Source organism: Sceloporus undulatus, chromosome 5 (genome assembly GCF_019175285.1).
Source record: "Sceloporus undulatus isolate JIND9_A2432 ecotype Alabama chromosome 5, SceUnd_v1.1, whole genome shotgun sequence".
NCBI classification, from domain to species: domain Eukaryota; kingdom Metazoa; phylum Chordata; class Lepidosauria; order Squamata; family Phrynosomatidae; genus Sceloporus; species Sceloporus undulatus.
The window spans coordinates 176,997,953-177,024,504 of NC_056526.1; the positions used below are offsets into that span (position 1 = coordinate 176,997,953).

The window sequence follows — 26,552 nt, forward strand, 5'->3', positions numbered from 1 at the left end:
GCATGAACCAGGATCTTGGCAGTAGAGACGGAGAGATAAGGTCGGATTTTGGCAATATTGTATAAAAAGAATCTACAAGCCTTGGCTGTGGTCTGGATCTGAGGGATACATGAAAGAGAAGAATCAAAGATAAAACCAAGACTGCGGGCTTGCTGGACTGGTTGAATAGAAATGTTGTCCACAGAGACAGAAAAGGAGTGTTGAAGGGTGGGCTTAGGAGGAAAGACAAGAAGCTCCATCTTGGACATGTTGAGCTTCAAACGCCGATGGCGCATCCACTGCGAGACAGCTGAGAGACATGATGAAACTTGCTGTTCAAGCCTTGGAGAAAGGTCGGGGGTGGAAAGATACAGCTGGGTGTCATCGGCATACAGATGGTAGGAAAAACCAAAAGAGCTAATGAGTTTACCTAAGGACAGTGTGTAGAGAGAAAACAGAAGGGGACCCAGAACAGAGCCCTGGGGAACTCCAACAGATAAGGGAACAGGAGATGAAGTCTGACTTCCTGCAACCACTGCAAAAGATCTGCCAGACAAATAAGATCGAAACCAGTCAAGAACAGAGTCTGAGAACCCAAGGTCAGAAAGTATATCCACTAGAAGACAGTGATCAACAGTGTCAAAGGCTGCAGACAGATCAAGAAGGATGAGAACAGAGTAAAGACCATTATCCTTGGCCTGTAAAAGGTCATTGGAGATCTTAGTGAGAGCTGTCTCTGTGGAATGCTTTGGGCGGAAACCAGACTGAAAGGGATCGAGAATGGAGTTGGCTTCAAGAAACTCAAGACAGCGCGAATAAACAACCCATTCCAAGACCTTAGAAAGAAAGGGAAGAAGAGAAATTGGACAATAGCTAGACAGAGAGGAGGAGTCAAGAGAAGTTTTTTTCAGAATTGGGGAAATGAGAGCATGTTTGAAGTCCGACAGGAAGGAGCCTGTAGAGAGAGAGAGATTGAAGATATGGAAAGCACAAGCACAAGATATAGAAATAAATTGTAATGGACTTGAAGGCAACAGAGGGGGAGGGGAATATGGAAGGCTGTTGGAAATATTCATAAATTTAGGCCAAATCTTCCAGATTTCTTTGACAATGGCCTAAATCTGGGCGGCAGCTGGAGGCAACCCATTGAATCATTTCCTGAGTGCTTAACTCAAGACTTGCATAAATCCCCCTGAATAAACATCTCTTTGTGGTAGTTTCTCAACCAATATCTGGCTTATATTTTAACATTTGTTTTGGGGAACTACAGCACCCAAAAATGACTCCCAGCTAAAGTGTCTATTGGCCATGTTGGAACTGGGTTCAGGCAACTGAGGTTCCCCTTCATCATAAATATATGTTTTTGGAATCTCTGCACAAGCAGAAGTTCATGTTACTCACATAAAAGTATGAATGACATGTTTGTCATATGAATGACAAAGACTTTACCCATTCCTGATTTAATGTATGGATTTAATTATTCATTAATTGTGTCTCTTATATGTCATGAAGCATTGAGGAGGAGTCTTGCTAAAGATATTCCACCAGTTAAGACAAAGGGGGAATAAACCAGAACTGAAGCTGACAATCAAATTAAGGAAACCTTTTTTTTTTTTTTACCACACTACCCTGAACACACCCACCTTTCTGATTTTGAAAATGAAGCTGTGTTAGGCCTGGTTAATGCTTGGATGTGAGACCACCAGGGAATGCCAGAAAAATCTTGCCTAGACAACTGCTTGCCAATCATAGTTAGATGGACCAGTCAGCTTCTTTTGTTCTTATCATTCTTTTGAAAGTAATTTGCTTTGTCTAGTCTATTTTTTGTCTTACTGTATTGTATTGTGTGTGTTTGTTTGTACTTGTATGAATTTGTTTGCGATTAATAAAATTTTACCAAAAAAAAGTAATTGGTGACAACATGCCTTAAATGTGTTCCGGGCAACCTCATTTTGAAAGATCTTTCGTGTACTATCGAAAGATCTTTCATTTCAATCTAATGTAGAAGAGTCCAAATATGATTCTAACTGTAGCTTAGTGCTTGCTTGTTGAGCTAAGGCTCACATCCTGCTCCTATCATACCAATGTGCTTAGTCTGTCCACTAAGAAGGCTCCACAAATAGTGCAGATGCTCTGAAGTGTGGGTTCATGCCAACTTGTTGGAGACATCAGTTCAAGCTCTTGTGCAATACTGTCCTTAAACACTTGTTTAAAAAGAATGGAAGTCTGTCTCACTGAGATTTTTTCCAAGGCAGTGGATTATATCTTCATAGTTATGAACTCTGGCAGACATACTTCCCACAGACAACTCCTTCATTTTAGGGCAATGTCCACAAAGACCCAGGGCAATCTCTTCTTTATTTCTGGTAGACTGTGAAATACTGCCAGCTTACTTCCACAAAGCCCCATGAAGGCAGAGGGTGCAGGGTGCAATGTTGTAAAAGTAGTTATAGCCCTTGTTATACATGTATAAATCATCATGAGAATTTTGTCCCAAATCTGCATATTCTTCCCACTTAAAATAAAAAATTGGTGATCTTGTTGGCCCCTCTTGAGCTTAGAACTTTACCATGGGTGGGTCGGTGGGCATGTAGAAGAAGATTGGGACTGAGTGCCTTTCACCTGTGCCCTGTTAAAAACTGCAGAAGACGATTTGCTGAGCCCTTTAAAAGAAATAGAAGATTGTTCCAATTTTTATATTCAAAACTCAAATAACATATGACCCCTGCATAGCCATTTGATTGCCTAAGGACACCGTTCATCTCTTGGAAAGCAGATTGAGCAATCTCTCATTGTCTCTTTTTTCTAGAGAGGTGAGGATTTTAAAATTATTATTGTCTATTGTTGTTTTTGAAGAAGGAGATAATTTGCCAAGATTGTACTGTGCCCATTGGCACTGTGATATAACTGTCAGTGGGAACACAGAGAAAGTGTGAAAAGGCAGGAAGTCATGGATGGAGGTGGGCAGTAAGAGAAGGAAATAAGATGTTCTTATTTTTATTTTGCTCTATGTCAATAATTGTGGTTTATTTCCACCACAAGTTCTTTGAACTCCACTCCCCACCCCTGCCTGTGTTTGGTCAGGGAGGCCAAACATTTGTGATGAACAAAGCCAACCCTTTAAATTGTTGAAAACATCAAAATGTCTTTTCAAAATCTTTGGGGAGACATTTCAGCAGCAGTTTCAGTGAGTTTTATGGGAAGAGCTGTATATGTTCTATGATTTGTGCAGGAACATAGAACACCTGCAGAATGTGGCCCTAGAACAGACAAGTCTACATAGGGGCCACCAAATGCACTGTTCAAATGCAAATCAAGTAACACAAAGAGACACTGCAGAATGAGCCAGCCAGAAAAATCATCAATAGCAGAACGCATTATAAACCAACCTAAACGTAAAATGCTATTTGAAAACACTGAAATTCTGGACCATGCCAACACCTATCAGGTCAAAATGCACATAGAGGCCATTGAAATCCACAAACACCTAGACAACTTCAACAGGAAAGAAAAAAACCCTGAAAGTAAACAAAATTTGGCTACCAGTCCTGAAAAACACTAAAACCAACACTTAGCACATGCAAATGAACATCACTCAGGGTCAGGGGGTTCTCCTACAGACAATGGACCACTAATTAAACAGATACCCTGAGGCCTTGCCATTCAACAACAGACCATCACAGAGATTAACATGTAAATCACTTCCTCTCAACCAAGGGTCACACAGTATATATATCCTACTCACTTTCATGCCAGCATTCTCTGAAGATGCCAGCCACAGATGCTAGTGAAACGTCAGGAATAAATTCTTCCAGAACACAGCCACATAGCCCCAAAAACTGACAAAAAACCTAGGACAGATTGCTTGGAATAGCCATGTCCAGTTGGGAGTTGTGCTCTAAAAAGCAAGGTTTGGGGAGCGGGCATTACTTTTAATAGGCAGAGTCATAGAAGCAGAACAATACATTTTTTGCAAAATATAGGAAATTTTGCTTAATGCTTCAAAGAAAGTATTGAGAAATTTTAGTCAAAGAATTTCATTCTTTCTCCTTCTTTTAGCATTAGAAACACAGAGTGATGTTGATGGGTACCAAGAGAGATTTTGTTTTTTTAATTTGAATTCTGCAGACTGTCAGTTACAGTACAACTGGCACATTAACCAATCTCATTTCATGCAGAATTTCACTTCAAGTGGAACAGTGTGGCTGCCTTCTTATATATGGTGACCTCTTATGTTCAGATGCCATTAGTTTCTTGGTGTTGTGATCAAGTAAATTAAGAGGGACAAGGAAGTAAAGGAATGTGTCCGCATGGAAAGGAATGGTGTGAGGACCCAGGAGCTGCAACTTCTGGGATTCTTGCATGCATCTACTTGGCAACTGTGTGAACCAAACGGTGGGCCATTCTAAGTCTGGTCCAGAATGGGTCTTATGATCTTCTGAGTCTTGGAAAAGTGAAATTGATAGGATTTGGCTAGTCACCAGAATGTTGTCAAATGTACATTACCGTATATACTTGACTATAAGTCGACCTCATGTACACTCAGACACCTGCTGATAGGGACCATCCTCCTGATTACTCCAAGGATTACCGTCCTCCCATCTCTGATTGTTTTAATGTTTTAAATGGTATTTTATTATTGTTATGTGGGAAGAAGGGTATAGTGGGATTCATTTTTATATTGTATAAATTTTATTGTTGTTGTAAGCTGCCTCAATCTTATTAGAGAGGCAGGATTGGAATAAATTTTTATTACTGTTGTTATTATTATTTATAAGTCAAGGCATGTTTTGGAGCCAGAATTATGGATTTTGCCATGACCTGTGAATAAGTCAAGGGTAAAGCTTGGAGGCTCCTTCAGTGTGTATATGTGTGCATACAGCATACTCTCATTGAAGCTTTTTTGCTTCTGCGTTTGTTTCAACTTTGGTTTCAGCCTCCATCCAGACAGCAACAGCCAATGGGGGCTAGAGAGGGACTCTGTTTCTTTAACAGCAATTAATCACCCATGACTCTTTCTGCATGGCTCAAGAGAAAAAGAAACTCTCTTCCCACCACCTGGGGAAATCGGAAAGAGCTGCTATCACATTACCATACTGACTGGTAAATAAGTCAACCTGGAATTTTGGGGTCAATTTTTGGGCATAAATTTTTAGACTTATAGATGTGAATATATGGTATATTGGAACAGCTATTGTATGGTGAGAGGCAGCCTAGGACTCTTGTAAGATCAGGTGGGAGATGGAGCTGCTACCTAACAGTGCTTGTACCAACAGCTTATTTAAAGCAGGAATGGACAACACATGTGCCTCCAAATGTGGACTGCAACTCCTATGGGCCTTAGCCATTATGGCTAGTGTTAAGGAATGATGGGAGTTGATGTTCAGCAACATCTGGATGGCCAAACAATTCTGGCTGAGGGATGACAGAGTGTATCTCCACTAAATGATTATAGTCTCTATCCTTGCCAAACAAGCTTGCATCTTACTCAGTCCTGGAATTTGTAGTTTGGCACAGTTCTTAGAACAATGCTGCAGTGCAGAGGAATGGACTAGACCTCAGCTTCCATAAGATGAGGGAGCCAGAGCAATTAAAGTCATATCAAACTGCTATAGAGATCACAGATAAACCCCTGCAGCTTCTTTTACTCTGCTGCCTTCTGCATAAAAAATAAAGCCGTACAGGTGTGATGGTGTTTTTCCCCTTCTGAAGAGAGCTGGTTCATGCTTTATGTGACAGTCATGCTTTGCTGCCCAGGGATGATGATGATGATGATGATGATGATGATGATGATGATTTGTAGTTACCACATTTTCATAGGTGTTTCTCCCTTTCTGATGTTGAACAATGGAACACATACCTGCAAAGCCTGCTATTGCATTGGAATATACAGAGCTCTATGCAGACATTTTCAGATGTACACACACAAGGTGATGCATTTATTCCAATGCAACGCATAGTGTATTTTGTTACAGGTATTATCTCCTTATTCAAATGTGAAATCCAGCACCCAGATTTTGAACACGAGCTTTGCAGTCAGCAGAGTCCACACTACTGAAGAGACACTTGTAACTTTGTCACAGTGGAGCTTCTTCCTCAATCCATGTGTGTGTGCATGCATATATCTCTGTACATGTGCATGCCTTCAAGACCCCTGTCAGCTTATGGTGACCTCATGAATCTTTACAGCTATAAAATTCTCAGAAAGGCCAAAGTTAATAATTTGGAAAACATAACGTTGGTAGAATAGTTTAAGCTCTCTCCTTGTCAGTCCCCAATTAATATGGCCTTGTATGTAAGAGGAGCTGCCTTTTGCTGAACCTCCAAACCCATATATCCAAAGCAGACTGTGCAGATAAGCAGACCAGCATCCAGAGCTTGATTTTATGTGAACAACAAATCCTATGGTTTGATCGGTAAATAATGCTCTTGCGTGGCAGTTCAGAGCTGAGGCCATAAGAACAAGAATTATTTTGCCTAAGTGATTCTTCTAACTGTCACTTTGTCAGGGTATTGTTTAATTCAATGACTGCTTGTACTTGGAAGCTGTTTCTCCTTTCCTTTCACCTTGGGAAGAGGAATAAATCTGTTTGCATTGTTGAGTAATAGGCTTGGGTCTTGGCAAGAACTAATATGCACCATTCAGAAGGAAATGATACACTTTTAACACTTTCTGTAACTTTGACAAATAGCAGGACACATTATATTTTTTGAAAGTTGTATGCCTGTGTGGCTGTGTTTTCCCTTGCCTGTTGAGGCAATAGAAAGTGCCATTGGTGAGGTTTTTATGGTTGTTGTCTGTGCTGTTTTGTTACTTTCTGGCCGATTGCCAGAATTAGATGCAAAGCCAGATAAAAATTCCAGCCGAGCTGCTTTTCCTGTTGTCCTGGCAGCATAATGTTATCAGTTTGAGACCTGTCTCCTCTTTTCAGATTTTTCAGGAGATCTTGTCATGCACTTTCTCCTTGATGTTATTTTTTTCCTCCTGTGATAAATGACATCATGAAGATTCTTTTAATCAAAATATGCAACATGTAATATTGAGTTGATAAAGTCACCTGTACAATTCTACAATCCTCATTAACCAACAGAATTTGAGTGAAGAGTGAAATAGGGTAGAAACATTTACAGACATACCGCAGTGAACAAAGAAGGTCCTTTTTACAAAGTCTTTTTATTCCCACCCGGGGCCCCTTTTGTTCCTCATTTTCTTCCTCATAGAGGTTTTTTATTGATATCAGTACTGGGAGGATGGTGAAAGAGGTGTTTGTTTTTAATCTACCAAAGTAATGTCTGTTTCAGCTGGAAAGGAAAACCACTTGGATCATGGTTTTCGCTATCCCACCTTGAAACAGTTAAAAACAGGAGGGGGAGAAACAGTCCAACTACCAGTCAGGAATGACTTCTGATTGCTCAGAATGTCACTTCTTATCACTGTCACTTTCTTTCTGCTAGCTCAGGAATCTAGGGGATGTAGTCCAAAACAGTAACATTTCCAAGCTTTAGTTATAACAGAGTAAGGGCTGTGGCTGTGACTCCCAGCTCCTGTGGACAACTCGCCCAACTTCAGATCTTGCTGCCATCAATGTAGAATAATCTGCTTGCTTCCTCCAAATCGATCAGGCAGGTCTGTTCAGACTTTGGTACTAACGTATGATTTTTGGTTTCTTGTTTCCGCATGAAACAATTTTATATAACTGATTTTACAATACGTTCTGTTTGGGACTTCAAGCCCCAGACATTTATATGTTGTAGAACAACTGGGATTTAGGAAGTAAATCATTACAGTACTTCCCTTTACCAACTCTGAAGGGGTTTATGCTTTGTCACTGGCAGAGAAATTAAATTGTCCAAGATTGAGGGTAAAGTTGCTTCAACAAAGGACATTTTTTAAGCCTGCTTATGAGAAATTGCCCATTTATGTGCTGACAGACATCCTGCCTAGTCATTCTTTTGAACAAGGAGGGCAGGACCTGAAGTTTTATGTGTGTGTTTCTGTGTGTTTGTGAAGCTAACCAGGCTTGGCTGTAAAAGTTGTGCTTTAATTCACCTACACTTGAGGCAGTCTTTGTAAGAAGGCTAACCCTCAGATGATTGCTTCAAGCTCCACATATTTTCATCTGGAAATTCTTATGTTTTTGTTTTGTATTTTATGTGTTTATGTTCCTTCCTGGTGGACACAGGGCCCTTTTGTAATTTTGTAGTTTTGCCTATCACACTGAGTTTCCACTTTATTGATTTTTTTAAATGATGATGACAATGGTGATGAAAAAAAGCAATAACTATCTAACAGTATTTTTCCACTAGGTGTTACTTGCAACACTAGTTCTCCCCTCCTTACTACAGTCCTTTGAGCATCCTACAGTCTAAGAAACTCAGAATACATTTTAGTGTAATAGAGGGTTTTAAGGTAGAGAGTGACAGGAAGAAAGCCCCCACATTTCTGGCTTTCACTTTTGCGGATTTGATTATTCATGGATTTTATTAATATGTTCTCTCTAAGAATATCTAGGTCCTCTAGCACAACTCTGTGGTCAACTTTAACCAAAAGTCGCACTGAAGGAACAAGAGATTCCTAGAGAGAACACTCCACTAGGCATTTGTAGCTCCTCCAGTGCAATTCTATGGTCAATATTTGGCAGATGTTGACCACAGAGTTGCACTGGAGGATCTAGAGATCCCTGGAGAGGTGTTCTCTCAGGTAAAAACACAGTTATTTTTGTTATTTGTGGTTTTTCCACATTTACGGGGTTCCTGTGCCTCTAACCCCAGTGAATGTGGAGGAGCAAGTGTTTATTAATTGCCATTATAACAATAACAGAGTAATAATGGCATTCATAATACATCACTGTATCTCTGTGTCTTAAGGTTTTTTGCTCTTGGAAGGGCTGTGTGTTTCTCGCTGACTGAAATAATTGATTGAAATTGCCTTGATTTTTAAATCCATCCACTCTGATTTACAATAACAATACAATTTATTGAGTAGCCCAAGGGCCGTTTCAAAATACTAGTAACATAATAAAAAGCAGTATCACACAGCTATACTGTATATAAAATGTAAATACAGTGCACTAGGTGCAATAAACCTCCATACAATATAAATACATATGCATAACCTAAGCGTGCACCAGAACCAGAACATGCACTACTTGTCTACAGCTTATATATATCTAAAAGATATACAATATGTGCTAAAGGATATACTAGTAAACAGATAAAATAAAATAGTTAACAATTAAACAGTAGTATGTAAGATAGTTACCATAGGGAATAAAACAGAATTAAAATTGGAATTGAAATGGGAGGCAGAAGTAACATAAAATATCCGTCGACATACATCAAATCTGTTCATCCCCCTTACAATTAACACCAATCATTCCAACATATCTAGATCTCAACAGCGATGCTTTATGAAGGAACCGAGCTGTGGCAATAGAGATTTTTGAATCTTGTCCACTCATAAAGTATGATGTTCTGATGTGGGTATCCCAGTATATTGTTCGTTTAATATAGGGATGAAGATATTGATCCCTTTCTGCTTGGTACAAATTACATCTAAACAAAATGTGTGCTAGATCCTCAATTTCATGATCCCCACATATACAAATTCGTTCAATATAAGGGATACCCTGGAATCTTCCATGTCTTACCATGGTATCAAGTTGGTCGAATCTTGCTCGGGTAAATGCCTCTCTGAGATGTTTAGGGATCTGTATTTTTAGATAAGATGGCATTTGAAAGGACCGTTTGTATTGGCTCAACCATTTTAAATTGCCTACCCTACTCTGATTTACAAGAAAGCTCATCATAACATTTTATGTGGGGGTTTTCCCCCAACAAAAATGTACCTGCGATGACCCTAAAGTTCTTGGTATTAAAAAATTAATGCTGCTCAGAGCCTTTATGGGTGGGGGTTAAGGCAATCATGTCATTCGCAGTCAGCAATTCCTATCTCTGCTAAAAGTGATTTTTCATAAAATGTACAGTGAGCAACAGACACGTATGCACATGGTGGATGGTGGGCAAAATCCAATCCAAGAAGGCATTGGGGAGTAAATCACACTAACAAGCAGAATATTGCTTTAGAACAGTGTAGACTTGTAAGAAGTCCCACATCAAATAAAAAGTTAAGAACCTGAATTATGCTTCTTGGGGCCCATTGGCCCAGCAAGAAGGTTTTGCTGGCCTCTCATTGGAGAGACCAGCATGTTTAAATAAAACGGCGCACTTTTTGCGGCCGTTAGACAGGGAGGGGATGCGGCTATAGCCTATTTAAGGCTCGCCCACCCTTGGCTCCCTGTCAGTTTGAAGAGCGCTGGCCCACCCTCCCGCCTCGACAACAGTGTGAGATTCATTCTGATTGCTTTGGGGCCTGGTAGGAATTTTTGCCCTTGTTTTCCCAAGGGTTTTTTTGCCTACCCTACACTGTTGGATGGGGAATTGGATGATTGGCTTGGGGTATGGCCATAAATAGGCCTCATGCATAGGCGGGGGGAGATAGTCGGTTCGGTGAGCACCTCGACACTCTCCTAAAGGGTGAAGGTGGGTCTATGGAATGGAGATTTACATCTTGAGACTAAACACGAAGGGAAAGAGACTTGCCTTGGGGCTGGCTTGAGATTCAAACCCTCATTTAAGTCTTGAGAGTTAAGTGGGGGAGTCTTGCGTTGGCCTTCCGGATGAGGGCCGGTCAGGGAGCAACCCAAAGTATGGATTGCCCTTGGGGCTCAGGTGTTTTTGCCCTTTTGGAAGCTGGGGAATTGGTCTTGGAGCAAACCATCCACCAGCTGTTCCTGCACAAGGTTCTCCCCCCGGGCTTGCAGTTCTCAAGAAATAAAGTTAAATAGGTTGAATTTTAATAAAGTTGCCCATTTTATAACCCAGTTCTCTGTGTCTGGTCTCGTTATTTAATGAGTGGATCAGCACTTAGTTTTCGTGAATTATTGCTTCCCTTCACAACAGAAATGTGCTTGAAATTAGTGACTGTAAAATACATATTTATATGTAACATCCTCTGATTTTTGAACAGTGGTTCTTCCCAACCATAGAATATACAGTATGACCTCCATAGCTGCAGGGATATGTTCCTGGACCTCCTGTAAAAACACAAAATCACAGGTAATGGTGAACCATATTTAACTGAATGACTTTTGGAGAAAGTTGACCATAAAGTTGCACTGGAGGAGCTAAAGATTCCTGAAGGGAACATCTCTCTAGACATTTCTTTGTCCTCCACTACAACTCTTTGGTCAACATCTGCCAGAAGCATACCATAGATTTGTAATAGAGGACTTAAAAGTGCCTAGGGACATGGGTAAGTGTAACTGTCGGTACCAGTCCTACAGATATAGGGGATCATATCCGCTACGGTGGGCCCATCCAGGAGCCAATCATCCTCTTCCAGAGCTCATCATAGACAAATGATCCTAAAACATTTATACCACTGGCTGTGGTGACTGTGAGATTCTGAAAGTTGTAGTCCAAAAAAGTAAAATGTCCAGGTTAACAAAAACAAATGCCTGAATATCTACACACACACCCTTGCCAAAAACAACTCATTAACTCCAGGTATAGAAAATTAACCTGTATTGTTTTGTGTTAAGTAATTTGTCTCAGGACAACTTAGATGGGTGGGTGCCTTCAACTTACTCTTGGGTTGACACTTGGGATCAATACATTTTTCTGATAGTGGTAGCTGTATTTCACAGGGGAAGAGGACACATTAAAATTAAAATTTAATCAGGCTAAGTTGGTAGGTTGGTGGATTTGGAGACTGATGTTCTAATCCCCACTGAGCCATGAAACTCAGTAGTGAACTTGAGCCAGTCCCCCTTTCATAACCTCACCTTACATCACAGGAAAAATGAGGAAGAGGAGAACCATTTATGCCATTCAGTGAAATTGACCCTAAAATATAAGCTTTGTAAACTGGGTGTGGACAATATCTTTCCCTAGGAAAGCTTTCCTATTCCCTTTTCCTAGGACAGTTTGGCCAAAAGATAGGTAAACACTTGGAAGGAGCCAGTGGGTATGAAATTAGTGAGGCAGAACCCTGATAAGATACATCATGTTTATTCATCATTCTTGTTCATACAATGTGTGTTCATACCTTAAATGTTCCTAGGTTCAAAGCATGCACTTGGATGTTTTCATTTGCTTTTTATCTGAACATATAATTAATATGTTTCCATATCTTCTTCATTAACAGACCAGTTGTAAGGAAGAGCCATTCATTGCTGTACTGCAGCCCCCATCAGCCCGTTTTGTCCAGAAATCAGATCAACACCACGTGAAACTGACTGGAGCTTGTTACATCATTCATGTCCATGGGGACTGTACCAGATCCCCTGAGGTCTGCGAAGCTTTCATTGATCACTGTGTCTGAGGAGAAGAATGGTCTAGGAGAGCTGCCATCCTCTAAATGCCAGCACAAGCAAGCAAGCATAGAGAGAAACAGCAATGGATATCCTTTTAGTGCCAAAGTGCAGCCCACTGGAGAGCAGCTGTCTGAAGTGAACTGTGTGGCAGAAGCCAGTGTTCCGAGGGTTGAGCAGCCTTGTGAATATGACACTAGCCACACAAGCATGTCTTCTCCTGGGTCCCTCAACCCATCCAAAGAAGGCTGCCTAGCAACTCTGGAGATAGTGAATAAAACTAAGCAGGGGGCCAGCAATGATTCCAAAGGTCAGATCTTAGTGCAAAGCCCTAGTTTGGAGCATGCTACACTCAAAGCACCTGTGACTCAAGAGGCCAAAGATGTTGGTCAGAGTCATGGTGGAGAACTCCTCTGTAGTGCAACTGATAAAGTAAGCTCTCCATCTGAAGTAGGTGCTAGCATTGTGAAGAGTAAACCCCATGATCCACTTTCTCTCCCTTATGTTCATCCAGATACTCAGCAAGACACTCCAGCAGTAAAGGAAATCGTGGACAGAAGGTTTGGTTCCAAGAAAAATGGAGCCTCAGCTTCAGCAAAGGTGTTGGAACCAGTTTCTAATCTTGGGCTGAAGACTTCTGTTTGCTTGGATGCAACACTGATGGATACAAATTCCCACCCAAATCCCAGGACTGTGCCAGAATCTGTACCCAAATCCAAATCTGAGAATACATCACAGCCATCATTCAGTAATGAGACTACATTGGAGACTATTCCAGAGCTTTCCAAGTTCACAGACAGAGGTACAATGACAGTTCAGCCTGGTGGCAGGTCAGCAAATGAAGATGATGTAAGCAAGACCTGTCAAGATGCTGAGGTTCAGGCAGTAGCTAGCATGGAAAGCAAATCAGCTTCTACTAGTCCAAGTATCTTTGCTGCCTTCCTAAAAGAAAACATGCTTTCTGAGGCAAAACAGAACCAAGACCAGTTGCACATTATTTACACGGGAGCCAATGGGAAGGAACAATCCAAAATTGTTGACAACTTTGCCCAAAAAGCCCCATCCACTGGCATCATGCCTGAAGTGCATATTCAGGCACCAGCTGCAGCAAAGAAGAAGCTGGAAGCTCAAGTTGTCAAACCTCAAGATGGTCTATCAGGAATAATGGATGCAGTCCATTCTGCTTCATTGGACAAGGCAGAGCATCCATGCCCGCTGGCATCTGGTCATACTCCAAAAATGTCAGTCAAGGGGATGGAAGTGGAAACAGCAGGAGTAGCTAGATATCACAGTAGCCTTCCTCAGCAAATGGTGGACAGTTCAGTTTTACAGATAAGGCCTGTTTACCAGATTTCTGTTCACACCAGTAGTCAGCCTTTGGCCTCCTCACACCCTATGAACATTGGAACCACACTACCTCTGTGTTCTGCTTTACCAGAAGTCAAAAGCAAACATCATCATATTGGAATCTCTGCAACAGAAGGTCAAGCAACATCTCTGTCTTGCCACAAAGGGCCTGAAGAGGTTAAGACCCTACCCAGCACAGCTGGTGTTCATGACAGCAGACAGGGAGAGCAGCTGCAAATCAAGACTGTTAGTGACTTGGTGACAGGCCTGTCTAGTTTCCATGTTGATGCAAAACCAAATAAGGAGGACAACATTGTCCACCCTGATCCTAAAGGACAGGAGATGAGTAAGACAACAGCTACGGCAGTGGCTCCTGCTAGGTCCCAAGCAACATGCCCTCCATTTGCAGCCCAGAAAGAACAAGGCAGGTTTGGAGGCACTCCCAAAGAGACAGAAACATTGGGCAGTCATAGTCTTGCTGTTGAGTTGGAGTCTAAATTGAGCAGCAATTCTGCCCAGGATCTAGAGATTAAAAACAATGAAATGAGGAAGGGTCCAAAGCTTTCCCTAGCAGAAGCTCCTGCTTCCATCCAGCCTATGACAAGCCTTTGCGAAAAGAAGAAAGAATCCAAATCTGAGGCTAAAGTGCATCTGAAGCAATCCAAGCATGTCAGAGATGTGGTATGGGATGAACAGGGCATGACCTGGGAGGTTTATGGAGCATCCCTTGATCCAGAATCTCTGGGGATTGCTATCCAGAATCATTTGCAGAGACAGATCAGAGAACACGAGAAACTGATAAAGGCCCAAAACACCCAGACTCGTAAATCCATTTCTTCGGATACATCTTCAAATAAAAAACTCAAAGGGAGGCAACACAATGTTTTCCAATCCGTATTGCAGAATTTCCGGCGCCCAAATTGCTGCGTTCGCCCTGCTGCTTCTTCTGTGTTGGATTGAAAGAGTTGGGGATATGGGTTGGAAGGTAGCCATGTGTATATGTGTAAACAGAAATCCTTAGAAAATAAGTCCCAAAGTTCAGCTTTATTGTTTGAGTTTCTAATGCAATGACTGAACAGGAGGGGGCTATAGTGACTACATATTTTATTCCCAGTAGTCATCCAGTCTTATATATCTGATATGTTGCAAAATGGCACAAGTAGCTTTGATTTTTGCCTAGACATGCTTGGCCCCAATAGCTGCCAGAATAAAATATAAGCACTTAATGAAGCACAATTAAAAATTGCCAATTTACTGTAACAGCCCATGGCAGCTTGAAAGACAGAAGAAAGGGAGGGCATCAGACCATTTAAACATTATTTATGTATGACTAGATCTTGCACAGAAAGTTTTTAATAATGTTGGTAATGAAAACTTCAGCAGCCCTTCAATAATGTAGTAAATATTCCCAAACAGAGGGAAATATATATGTGTACATGTGTATATTCAAAGTACCTATGTTGGATTGATTTTGAAAAGGAGTGGCTTTTCTTAGATTTATTAACTCTGTGAGAAATCTTTATAGAGTTGTGTGCAAGCTCTCTTATTTATTCCAGTAGAATAAAATTCCAATACCAGGCCTACCCAGAGGAGGCATTTCAGAGACAATTTGTCTTCTTGCTTCACACGTTGAAGAGAGTTGGGACTTTTGTGCTAATAATCTGTACAAAATACAGAGTTACATTGTGCCGAAAAAGCCTCTGGCAGCCCTGTCACAATAAAGGTGCTTAGGACTGGAGTGTGAGGGACTTCAGATATGACAACTGTAACAAATTTCAGTGAGTGCCAGATGTCCTTTCAGCATTTTGGGACTCCGGTGTGAGATTTTGACTGTTATTTGTTTACTGGTGTGTTTTGTTTTTCTGTGGGTGATGTTTTGAAATGCTTTTTTTTTTTTTTTTTTTTGAGATTTTACTTCCATACCATGTAGTAGTAGAGAAGGAAGGAAAGTAGAGAGGGTTCAGAACATTGTGTAGTCCTTTTAAAAAGTATGTTCATGCTGCACAAAGATATCTCCACCTGTAAAGTAGGAAGCAACAGAATGTTGCCTGAGGCAAAAGCTTTGTGTTTTCACTAACTGCTGACTACCCATCTTGGTGCAGGGAGGAAATCCTTTTGACAGAAATGTGTTAATATTACTTTGATTCATGAAGCCATGGATTGCTTACCATGCAGAATCTTTATTTTATGCATTTTATGGAGGTAAAACGTTAACCACATATCCTAGAGCAGGAGATGGGGAACTTCTAGCCTGTAAGGTGATGTTGGAGCACAATACCTATCATTATTGATCTTGAGTTTGGTGAGAATTAGAATCTAACTACTCTTAGAAGGTCACTAGCCCCTAATCCAGTGTAATGTGGTTACAGCTCCCAAGAGAGCAGTTGCAGAGAAGCTAAGAGGAGTTACCCAAGCAGATATGTGCTGCTGTGTCTCCAGTGTGTCCTTTTTTGACTCAAATGGCAAGCCATGACCATACAATCACTGCCATCCTAGAAGTTGTGCCTTGACCTTTGTGTCGATTGTTATGTTAAAGAACAACTCTCTCAAATGTTGTTTTTTTCCTGCAGATCACATAGATCAGGCTTGGGGAACATAAGTTCCCCCATGAGTTTGTTGGACTGCAGCTCCCATTGTCATAGGCAGTGGGTAAGGGATCATTGGAGTTACACTCCAACAATCTCTAACCATGTGTTCCCTATTCCTGTCATAAATAAACTGGGGAGTAAATATACCTCCTTCTGATCTCACCAGCTGTATCCAGAGTGACTCCTTAACACATAGTCAAAAAAGAGGAAATGCATCAGCAAAAAAAGAGGAAAAGAGAGAAAGTATTTGCATATTTATACGTATACGTGCCAATTTTGAAATAATTGTTATTCTCATGAGATATGATCTATGTCACTTGATTGAGAACAATGTGGCCAGATGACCTTTGCACCTCTTCATAGTTGCTAATGGTGTGCAGGTTCCCTCACTGTTTTCCCTTCTTACAAGTCTTTTATCTTTTGTCTGGGATTCAACTGTACAGACTTTAGGATGAACTTAGCCTCTTGTGAAGTGAGTCACATAGCCAAACTCTGTACATGTATATAATTCACGGCCTAGGGTTTCTTTAGGCAAGGAATAATCAGAGGTGGTTTACCATTATCCTTTCTCTGAAATCTAGCCTCCTAAGTGCACGATATTCCTTGGCGGTGCCCCATCCAAGCACTAACCAGGCTTGACCCTGCTTTGCTTTCAGAATCAGATAGAATCTGCTTCCTTCAGAGCCACAATAGCCAAGCTACCTCTTTCTTTCCACTTCCCCAGAAGAGTGTACTTTAAAAAAAAACACACTACAATCCCTAGAATCCCTCAGCCAGGGCAGTCCCTGGCTTTCATGGCTGGGGGAGTCCAGAAATTGTAGTCTTATAAGTAACTCTTCCAGGTTTGAGGGGCATCCTTCCTGACATTATCTTAATAAAGGGAAGGAGAGGGATTTTTGTCCAGAAAAAGGGGCTGAAAAAGTGATGTAAAGTACATAACCTTTTAAAATACTGCTTTCTTGAGAGCCCACCTCAAACCAGCTCCCCAAACCTCCTGCAAGTTACTTCCAGGTGTTATAATTTCCAAATTAGCAAAAATGGTGGCATTGTTAGCCAGCTGTGGCCAATGTTGGCCAGCTCAGAGTGTGCCCACTCCTGACTTAATGGCATGGAGCCCATGATTGCATTCTTCGTGTATCACCCCATTAAACACTCCAGGGCAGGTTAGAAGAGACCACAGTATAGTTGCTATCCAAACTAGGTTTGTCCTTTTTTCTGGCAGGGATGATTGCTAGTTCCTCATGTGCAATCAGGGAAAAGACAGATCCTTTAGAGTAAAGGGAGTGTAGTGCTCTTGAGATGTTGTACTAAAGCTTCTATTAACCCCAGTCAACATGCCCAGTCATGTTGGGTTTATACTCCAAAAGATCTGTACCCCTGCTTCACAGGTAGCTATGCCAGCAAGTGAACATTAGAAAAGAATCCTAAGTGCCCCTTGGAAAGGCTTAGACATGTTTCCAATGTCATACAGATACTCAGTGGCCCAGTTTTGTGCACCTTTGCACTTTTACTAACATTGACCATTAAAAAAGAAAGAAAGGAAAGGAAATCAATTCTAAATTATTCCCCCTTTCTGCAGACTGGGGGTGGTACCCAGCAGGAAAAGTACAGTAGATTAATTGGTTTATAACCATGGTTGTGTAACTGACACTTTATAGATCTGCAAGCATGACTTAAGGAGGGAAAAAGAGGGAAGAGAAATCAGAGCCTCCAAATGGTTGTCCAACCTTGTCTTTTCACTTCAGAAAAGTCCCAAGGAGGAGGACAATGTCAATGATCCAAGCAGAAAAGCCAATGATAAGGGTTGTGTAGAAATCCTTGCTCAAGCTCAGATACAGATAAAAGACTTAAGCAGCCAACCAGAATCTGTTCACAATAAGGTAGGACAGATTTCAGGAGCAAAATCCAGATTTCCTGGACAATGCACAAACAGACGTTTAACATTCATGGCAGAATCATGAGGTATAAAAAAAGCATGGAGCCACTATTTGAAATAACAGCCACATGTTGAATTTAGGGCTAGTCCAAAAAAATATTTTTGCTGCCTGAAGCAGAGCAACAAATTGTGTTTAGCACTCAAGTTAGCCAAGTTATTTTGACATAGGACTCAGAAAATCCACACATGTCTTTTCTTGCAGGGATATAGCCGGGGGGGGGGGGCAGCCCCCCCCTTCCATTAGATACAATGAATGGTGCGTGCTGCCGCACCGCCCCACCCAAGCCCCATTATAATGGTGGCACTTCGTCTGGACCCCCTCCTTCCCAAAATCCTGGCAACGTCCCTGCTTCTTGTTTGCAGTAACAGTACAACATCAACACCTTTAACACTGAAATGTTTTCTGTCTCTTCAGAATATTCAAAATCTGCTACCTGTTTCAGTCATTTCACTTTGTCTAATGACAGAATCCAGAGATAGCACAAAAATAGCACAAAACTATCACTGCTCTATTACTCCACCAAGCTCAGTTTCCTAATGTTGGGAAACACATTTTTAACCCTGGGAATAGTTACAAATATTTATTCCATCCCTAATAGAGCCAGTCTTGCTTGCCCTCTTTCTCCTTTCAAATTGTGTATTTCTTCACTTTCATTCCACCTAATTTGTTTCCAAGGTTGCAGAAATGTATAGTATTGTGCTGTCAAGAAACAAGAGAAGTATTGTCCATATTACAGAGAGGGAGGAGATCCCAACATAACTTCTGCTGTGACTAAAAATGGAAATTGACGTAGTTTTGTTATCATATACAGTTCCACTTTTCACTTCCTAAATTTACCTCCATGACAGGGTTTATTTAAAGGACTAGTTTCAATTCTGATATTATTTTGTAAAGTTTCAAACGCACACATTGTAGTTAGTTGCCATTATAGCTGGAATTTTTTAAAACTGCTGTTTTCCTATTTCTCAAAAGTCACAAAACTAGTTGTGCTTGGTTTTTGTTTTGTTTTTTTGTTTTGTTTTGTTTTGTTTTTCAGATTAAAAAATAATTAAATGTTACAGGCTAAGAAGCAGGAAACTGTAGATTATTCAAGAGACAGTTTTCAGCTTCCATGACCTTCCCAAGGATCAGTCTCCAGTTCAAGCAAAACTACATGGAACTAGGAGTGGATTTTCGGAGAAGCAGGGAAGCCTAACAACCCTCAAAATGACCAAACTGTTACTCCTAGAAGCCTCCAGGAAAGGCAAAACAACTTTGGGAAGTTGAATAATGTGGGTTAATAAGACAGATTATCAATGGAGCAATTGCCCAGGCTCTTATAGGGAGAGGGCCAGTGCTGGAAGAAAAAGGCATACAGTGGATCCTTAGTATCTGCTGGGATTTGGTTCGAAGATCCCCCACGGATACCAAAATCCGTGGATGCTTATATACAATGGCATCATAAAATGGTATCCCTTATATCAAATGGCAAAATAAAGGTTTGTTTTTGGAATTTATAATTTTTGGAATACAGTGGAACCTTGTTATACTCTGGGGTTTGGTTCCAAGATCCTCCGTGGATAACAAAAGCCGTGGATGCTAAGTCCCATTAAATATAATGATATAGCAAAATGGTGTCCCTTATAAAAATGGAAATTCAAGGTTTGATATTTGAAATTTATACTTTTTTGGAACATTTTCAAACTGTGGATGCTTGAATCCATGTATAAAATGTCTGTGTATAAGAAGGGCTGACTGTATTTTCAAGCTGTGAATGCTTGAATCTGTGGATAAAAAATCTGTTGATACGAAGGGCTGACAATAATTTGCTTTTCTTCTTTCCCAGCAACTTCTTGAACCTCCAAATGTTTCTGTTATCAAGATTTTGTGAGTTCCTTGAGTCACTGAGTGAGAATAGATAAAATCAGGCTGTGAGTCTCATTGAAGCTGCAAGGCAAACAAATGGGTTTAGACATGAAAAGTTTTGTGTGTTGCTGTCAGAACAGCTCACACACATGCACAAAGGGAACTTTAGGAACTGTTCAAAGCCCTAACATCTTTAATCTATCCTTGGACAAAGGCTTCCAAAAGGCCATGCAGGGCATATTTTGCCATCTCCTGCAATAGCCTATGGTACAAGACACCTGGGGGTGAGCCCCTCTCCCTCCATCCACACAAAGTTACTAAAACCAATTATAGTGTCACTGCAAAAGGAACAAAGTTAACTCCTGTTATATTAAAAGTGTAATGGTACTTATGCTTTAATAATGAAACAAATAATTACAAGTAACTCAAAATTTATAACTAGTTACTTCTAAGCAAGGGTATTAATATTTTCCAGCCATCCTTGCCCTGCTGCAAGGAGAACATGGCTATTGATAACTACTAGTCATGATGGCTATCTGTTATTCCAGTATGGGACCTGTGCACATCTTAAGGCCAGTTGCAGGGGGTTGTTCTTGATTTCATGTCCTGCTTGTGAGCTTCATGGCTGCCCCTAGTTGGCCCCTGTGCTGGAGTAGAGATACCTTGGGTCAGATCCAGCCTGGCTCTTTTTACAATAGCTGCCTTAAGCCACTTTTGTTCATTTGTTCTACATCATGTTTGACAGCTTCGGTGTGCATTAAAAAAAGGGATTTTAAAGATGAGCCCATTTGACTTAACTTCCAACTAAATCTATTTTATTCCATGATGCCCTCATAAGTAGGTTACATATTTAGGATACACTTCATCAAGCTTCACTTTCTAAGCATTTCATCTGACAGCAGTAGGATGTGTCTTCAGGAGCCCTTTCACATTACATGATTATAACACTGTGATTCCACTTTAACTGCCATGCCAACAGCCTATGGAATCCTGGAACAGGTAACGTGGTGAAGCACTAGAGCTCCCTAGATGAGAACTCTACATACCCCCATTTAAACTGCAAATCCCAGGCACTAAGTCCCAGTACAGATGGGCCTTTTAGCATGGAATACGTGCTAGGGTTGCCTCGGGGCATTGCTTACAGATGCCCCGCAACCCTAGTACGTATTCTATACGTCAAAATGGTGGTGCCCTGTACAGATGGCGCACTCAAGTGTCACAAGTGCGCTGGGAAAAGAACCGTTTTTTGCGAGTTCTTTTTCTGCTGCTGGGAAACCGCACGGTTTATCTGCTGTGGCTTCCCGCTGGCGGAAAAGGAGGCACCAGCAGAGCCTTTTAGGATGCTCTTTATCGGGCCTTAAAGTAGTATTGTCTGAAGGGCACTTAAACTGATTGTAAATTCTACTAGCACCAATGGGATTTACTCCTAAAATAAATTGCTAAGGATAGGGGTATTCTGAGTAGGAAACACTCCTCCCTGTTGGCCCCAAACCAGGCTTTCCCTAGCATGGAAATAAATGGTGTGAACTTCTTTAAGTTCTACATGAGACAGAGGGAGCAAAGCCAGTGAAAAAGAGGAGTCCAAGATGGTTACAAGGCATAAACAGGACATTTTATTAGATCTCAGAAGATAACAAAACAGCTGTTAGTATTAGCCACTAATGGGCTGTAAAAAGCAATCAAAGTCCTAATGGAGTAAATCAGAAATAAGAAGTTGAACTGCATCCTGGGGAATGTAAAATTGGGGATTGGGGTTCCATGTTAAGAAAAAAAACCATCTCTTTAATCCAGAAGTAATGCATAAGATTGAAATCCTGTAAGCCTCATTGAATTTAACAGAACTTACTGCTCAGGAGATTTCCAAAGGATCAAATCCCATGAAATCAAAAGCATAAGATAGCTACTATGAATGGGTGCATGACCCAGACATCTCAATGGGTCGCCCCTCCATTTTCGTGGACTTGAAATTTGTATCTCTCACAAATGGGGTGTGCCCCATGGGTGCACACCACCATTCAAGCCAGTGGGGCTTGGAATATTGGCACGCTTCTGTTTTCGGGGGGGGGGGGGGGGGAGTTCCGGAACCGATCCCCTGCAGAGGGGCGACTGTAATTACTGTATAACAAATTTTTGAAATGATCAAAAATTCTGTTTTCTCGGTAACTGTGCTCTGTCTCTCTGTGCCTTCAATTCATATCAATCTTATGGTGATCCTAATTACGGGGTTTTCTTGGCAAGGTTTGTTGAGTGGGAGGGGTGCCATTGCCTTCTTCTGAAGCTGAGAGAGTACAGGTTGCCCAAGCTCACCTAGTGGGATTCCATGGATTTGAACCCTAATCTCCCAAAGTCTTGATCCCACATTCAAACCACTATACCATACCAGCTATGAGTAACTAAGCAGTTGCATAAATGGCTGGCAATAAGATAACATGTATACTATACCGTTGGTGAAAATACTTAGGAGTTGGTTAGTTTGTTTTACTCTAGTATGCACCAACATAGTGTCAAGAATGGGCACATATAAATAAGTTTAAACATAAGCAAACAAAAATGCAAACCTCATTGAGTGCCCTACTTAAATTAAAAGTAGTTAATATGGTCACAAGGAGATCTTGAGACCTTGCAGCACTTATGTAAGTGTTATACAGTAGAGGACAATGATAGGCAACCAGCAGTGTGTGCCAAATCAGGCTCTTGAAATATGGCCAGTAAATTCACCTTTTCGCTTCCAAAACACCAAGTATAACTGAAATTTTAAAAATCAGAGTAGGGCTATACCTTTATGGGTCTACTAAAATATCACCAAGGAGACAAGCTTCTGAATCCACCAGAACTCTTCATGTTATAGAGTATTATATTTTATTTTTAAAAAACGTTTGTCTTATGTATCATATGATCTCATGAAAGCGTACAATATAATCAGTTTAACCACTGTAAACTGGACAAAACAAGCAGAAATAATGTAAACAGACTAAAAGCATTTGGAAAAAAAATAACAAAATGAAACAGGACAGTTACAACATTTTAAAACCAATAAAAGGTAAGGCACGTGTGCACATTCAAATAATATCAGTTAGCCTCTCTCCCCAAAGGCTTTAATAAAAAAACATGGCTGGTATCGTTTTCAATGTACACAAGATCATAAGCCCAATGTTTGACCTTGTAACTTTGGGATCCACTTTTATGGTCATTAATGGCTGAAAGGCGCCAAAAAACTACCTCTTATGGCTGGCAGCAGTCCAGTTTCCAAGAATCTGCAGATCAAGGTGCTGAGAAACGATGACTGCAGCCCTCTCTCAGTTGTGGGGCATGTTGAGATGAGCAGCTCCTGCCATAATACTTATGTCAATGTTTCCCAGTCAAAAAAGAGTTGCAGTCATCTTTTCCCAGCAGCCCAGTCTACAGTGCCTTGGAAATCCCTTGGTTGGGGCACTGCCTGCCTTAAGACGTAGTTTTTTGGCTCTGCTGGTGGGACACAGAGGAGGTCCCCTCTTGCAGGCCTCAATCCTTGGGATAGGGGAAACAAACAAATGTGATCAAATGTCACAAGTTTCAGTATGACTTGAAGAATCTGTGTGAGTGGTGACTATGGCAGGTTGAACCATAGGCAACATGCATTTGGCCTTCCATATCTATGGATTCTTTATCCATGCATTCAACTATCCTGAAAATATTTAAACAAACGTAAAGCCTTAAAAGCAAACACTGATTTTTCTATTTTAGATAAGAGACACCATTTTACTATGCTGTTGTATTTAATGAGACTTGAGCATCCCCTGATTTTGGTATCGATTGCAGGGGGGAGGGGGAGCTGGAACCAAACCCCAGCAGACTCCAAGGGCCTACTGTAGAATCAACTGCCTGTCTCTGGCTCTATAGCCAAAGGGTTTGGAAGTCAGTCAGTGGTTTATCCATGGCTTTTAGGTGATGCATATTCCATGTGCTTTCCTTCTTTTGTGGTATTTTACTCATCCAAGAAGAGTATGACACACACATGCCCCACAACTCTTTATTTTACTCAAGAATCACACTGCTGCATTTCTTTTTGTAATATGCTAAGTGACCTCCATTAGGCCCAGACCATCTTTTCCCATTTAACTTCAATAAGATGAAGACACTGGCAGAAATACTCTTAGCACCAATGCCACAGTCAGCTTTTAGCACAGTGGTGTCAGCATGAACATAAATGACCAACCCAGTAGTCAACCTTTGGAATAAACAAATCTTAATTTAATATTCTGTTGCATTTAAGTTCCGTTCTCACATTTTGCCTTGCTTTCATTAACATTAAGCTTTCTTGTTGGTATTTGAAATGCCACATTGTGAAGGATTTGTCCATAATATAACTGACAATGGAAGAAACTTGTAGTCTTTATTCTCTTCTTGTTATTGTCCAAAGGGTGACCTATACTTGGATTGTATGAATGGTAGTAATGCTTGATGGTATTGTTGGATAAGAGTCTTGATCTTTGGCTTCTCTTACTGTGTTTTGTCTCCCTATTGGCCCTAAAGTGTGTTCACTTCCCAATGTGTTCTGCAGTGTTGGCAGCTGTCTCCCCATTCAGATCACCTAAAGTCTCTTGATGTTTATTCTTGTGCCTTCAGATGCTTTGTTTCCACTCCAGTTGCCTTCACCAATCATGAAGCGATGTCCATCAAGGAATCTTCTGTCATTTTCTTCCATTCTTTCCTCTTCCTAATGACTTCTGAAGCTTCTACATTCTGAGCAAATTTTCTCATAGGAATGTTAACAAAAAAAAAATCAACACAACAACAACCTGTGACTATAGACTGTTCAGAAGAATGTGTCAGAAGAACAGAAAGAATTAACAGCAAAGGAACGCCTTCCTGCTTAAGGGGACGTCAAGCTCCAGAGGGAAAAAATTGGATACATCTTCTTGCCTCCTTCTCTTCGTTTACAACAAAACTGCTTCCTGGCTTTTCAAGAGCAAGTGAAAAGTCAACAGGAAAAAACAATGGATGTTTTCTGTTCCTTGTGGCATTTGTGATGGCTGTCTAAATTTTCTGCAGCAGCTTTCATCTGAGGAATTCAATCCACCTTGTCTCCTAGCTGACTAATGCCTCTAACTATAGTGTTTCCAATACATATATACTGTTAATAAGGTATTTTGAGAATAATAGAAAAAGATAAGGGTTCCACGGTAACTGAATGACCACAAGTGGAAAGAACAGCTGGTAGAGTATAGCTACAGTACAGCTCTTTTTAAATACATATTATTGGGGGGGGGGGGGAATAGAAAAACAAATTGGGACTAATAGTGAATACAATACAGTAAACCTACAGAAATGCATTTGCAATAATGTGCCCTCTGTTCTCCTTTCACCTTCCAAAAAACAAGAACTCCATCATACCAGCACACTTCATGTTCTGAAGTATTATTTTTGGTAGCCTTTTCTCTCTGGGTAGAATGTAGACAGCTTTAATAATTTAAAATTGGGTTTTGGTTTTGTTGTTTTAAATCATTGTCCTGGACAAAGACTTTTTTAGGGTGATCCTCAGCAACCTCTAAAATACATATTCTACTGGCCAAACAACTCATTCCAAACAATAGCATTTTTGTAAGTCTTTCATATCCTATGTTGGAAAATTATTTGAACAAGCATCCATTTTATGTTTTTACCCATGAAAATATAACTTGCTAAATTATATCTGAAATGTTTAAATTGTTTGTCCAGCATTGAAAAACCCATGCTAAATAATTTCATTTAAAAAGAGGATTAAAATCTGAAACAAAATGGAATGGATTTATTTATTTATTTATTTATTTATTTATTTATTTTCACATTGACTAGGGTTGTGGAATTTGTTACTCAGATTCTATGTAGGAATTCTGAACATCAATAATTTAAAATCTGGTCAAGAATTTCAAAATCAGTGTGATACCATGGGATGATGAGACATGCGACAAGTAATACCACTTGTTGTAGCTACTATTTTCATCTCTTCTCTAGCAGTTTGATTTAGATGTTTTGTCAATCTATTTCGAGTTGCTCCTTGAGCATCTATCACCATATACCTGTTGGGTTATTGCGTTTTAGCCATAGGCTATGCATTTCAATTTCTAGGTCTTATGGTGGTTGAAGTGATGTTGTAAAGCTTGTTCCTTCTTGTCCAGCTGCACAGGGGCATATAGATGGCTCTTGAGCAAAGTTACACGCCTTGACCACAGCTTGGTCTTGAGCACATACCTGGGCATTTTCTGACTGCTGTTGCACATTTGAAGCAACCTTCAACTCACTCCTGGCCTCCCCATGCCTGTAAAGGGAGAAATTCTTCCTTCTTTCCTGGCTGCCAGATGACAGCCAGGTGCCAGTCAATGGCCCAAAAGCGGAACTGCGCCAAATAGCCAACTGGAAGCCACTGCATAGGTGAGGCAAAAACACTTCCCAAAAAGATCCTGGATATTTCCTTGTGCAATGCCTGAAAAAAGTACTGGTTCTGGAGTAACTAGAGGATATGC

At 40.7% G+C, this 26,552-nt stretch overlaps 1 protein-coding gene across 2 annotated transcripts in view; it reads left to right on the forward strand.

Moving 5' to 3' along the window:
- Positions 1-25,832, forward strand: part of GPRIN3 (GPRIN family member 3) — a 63,950-nt gene extending 38,118 nt beyond the window's left edge. The window contains exons 2-3 of one of the 2 annotated variants that reach the window (XM_042467132.1): positions 12,188-14,685; positions 24,676-25,832. In XM_042467132.1, coding sequence (XP_042323066.1) covers positions 12,300-14,660 — 2,361 coding nt within the window. In that variant the 5' untranslated portion in view covers positions 12,188-12,299 and the 3' untranslated portion in view covers positions 14,661-14,685; positions 24,676-25,832. Of the gene's footprint in view, positions 1-7,513; positions 7,607-12,187; positions 19,679-24,675 lie in introns of those variants that run through there. The other variant, XM_042467131.1, reaches the window with a different exon arrangement.
- Positions 25,833-26,552: the final 720 nt, after the last annotated feature.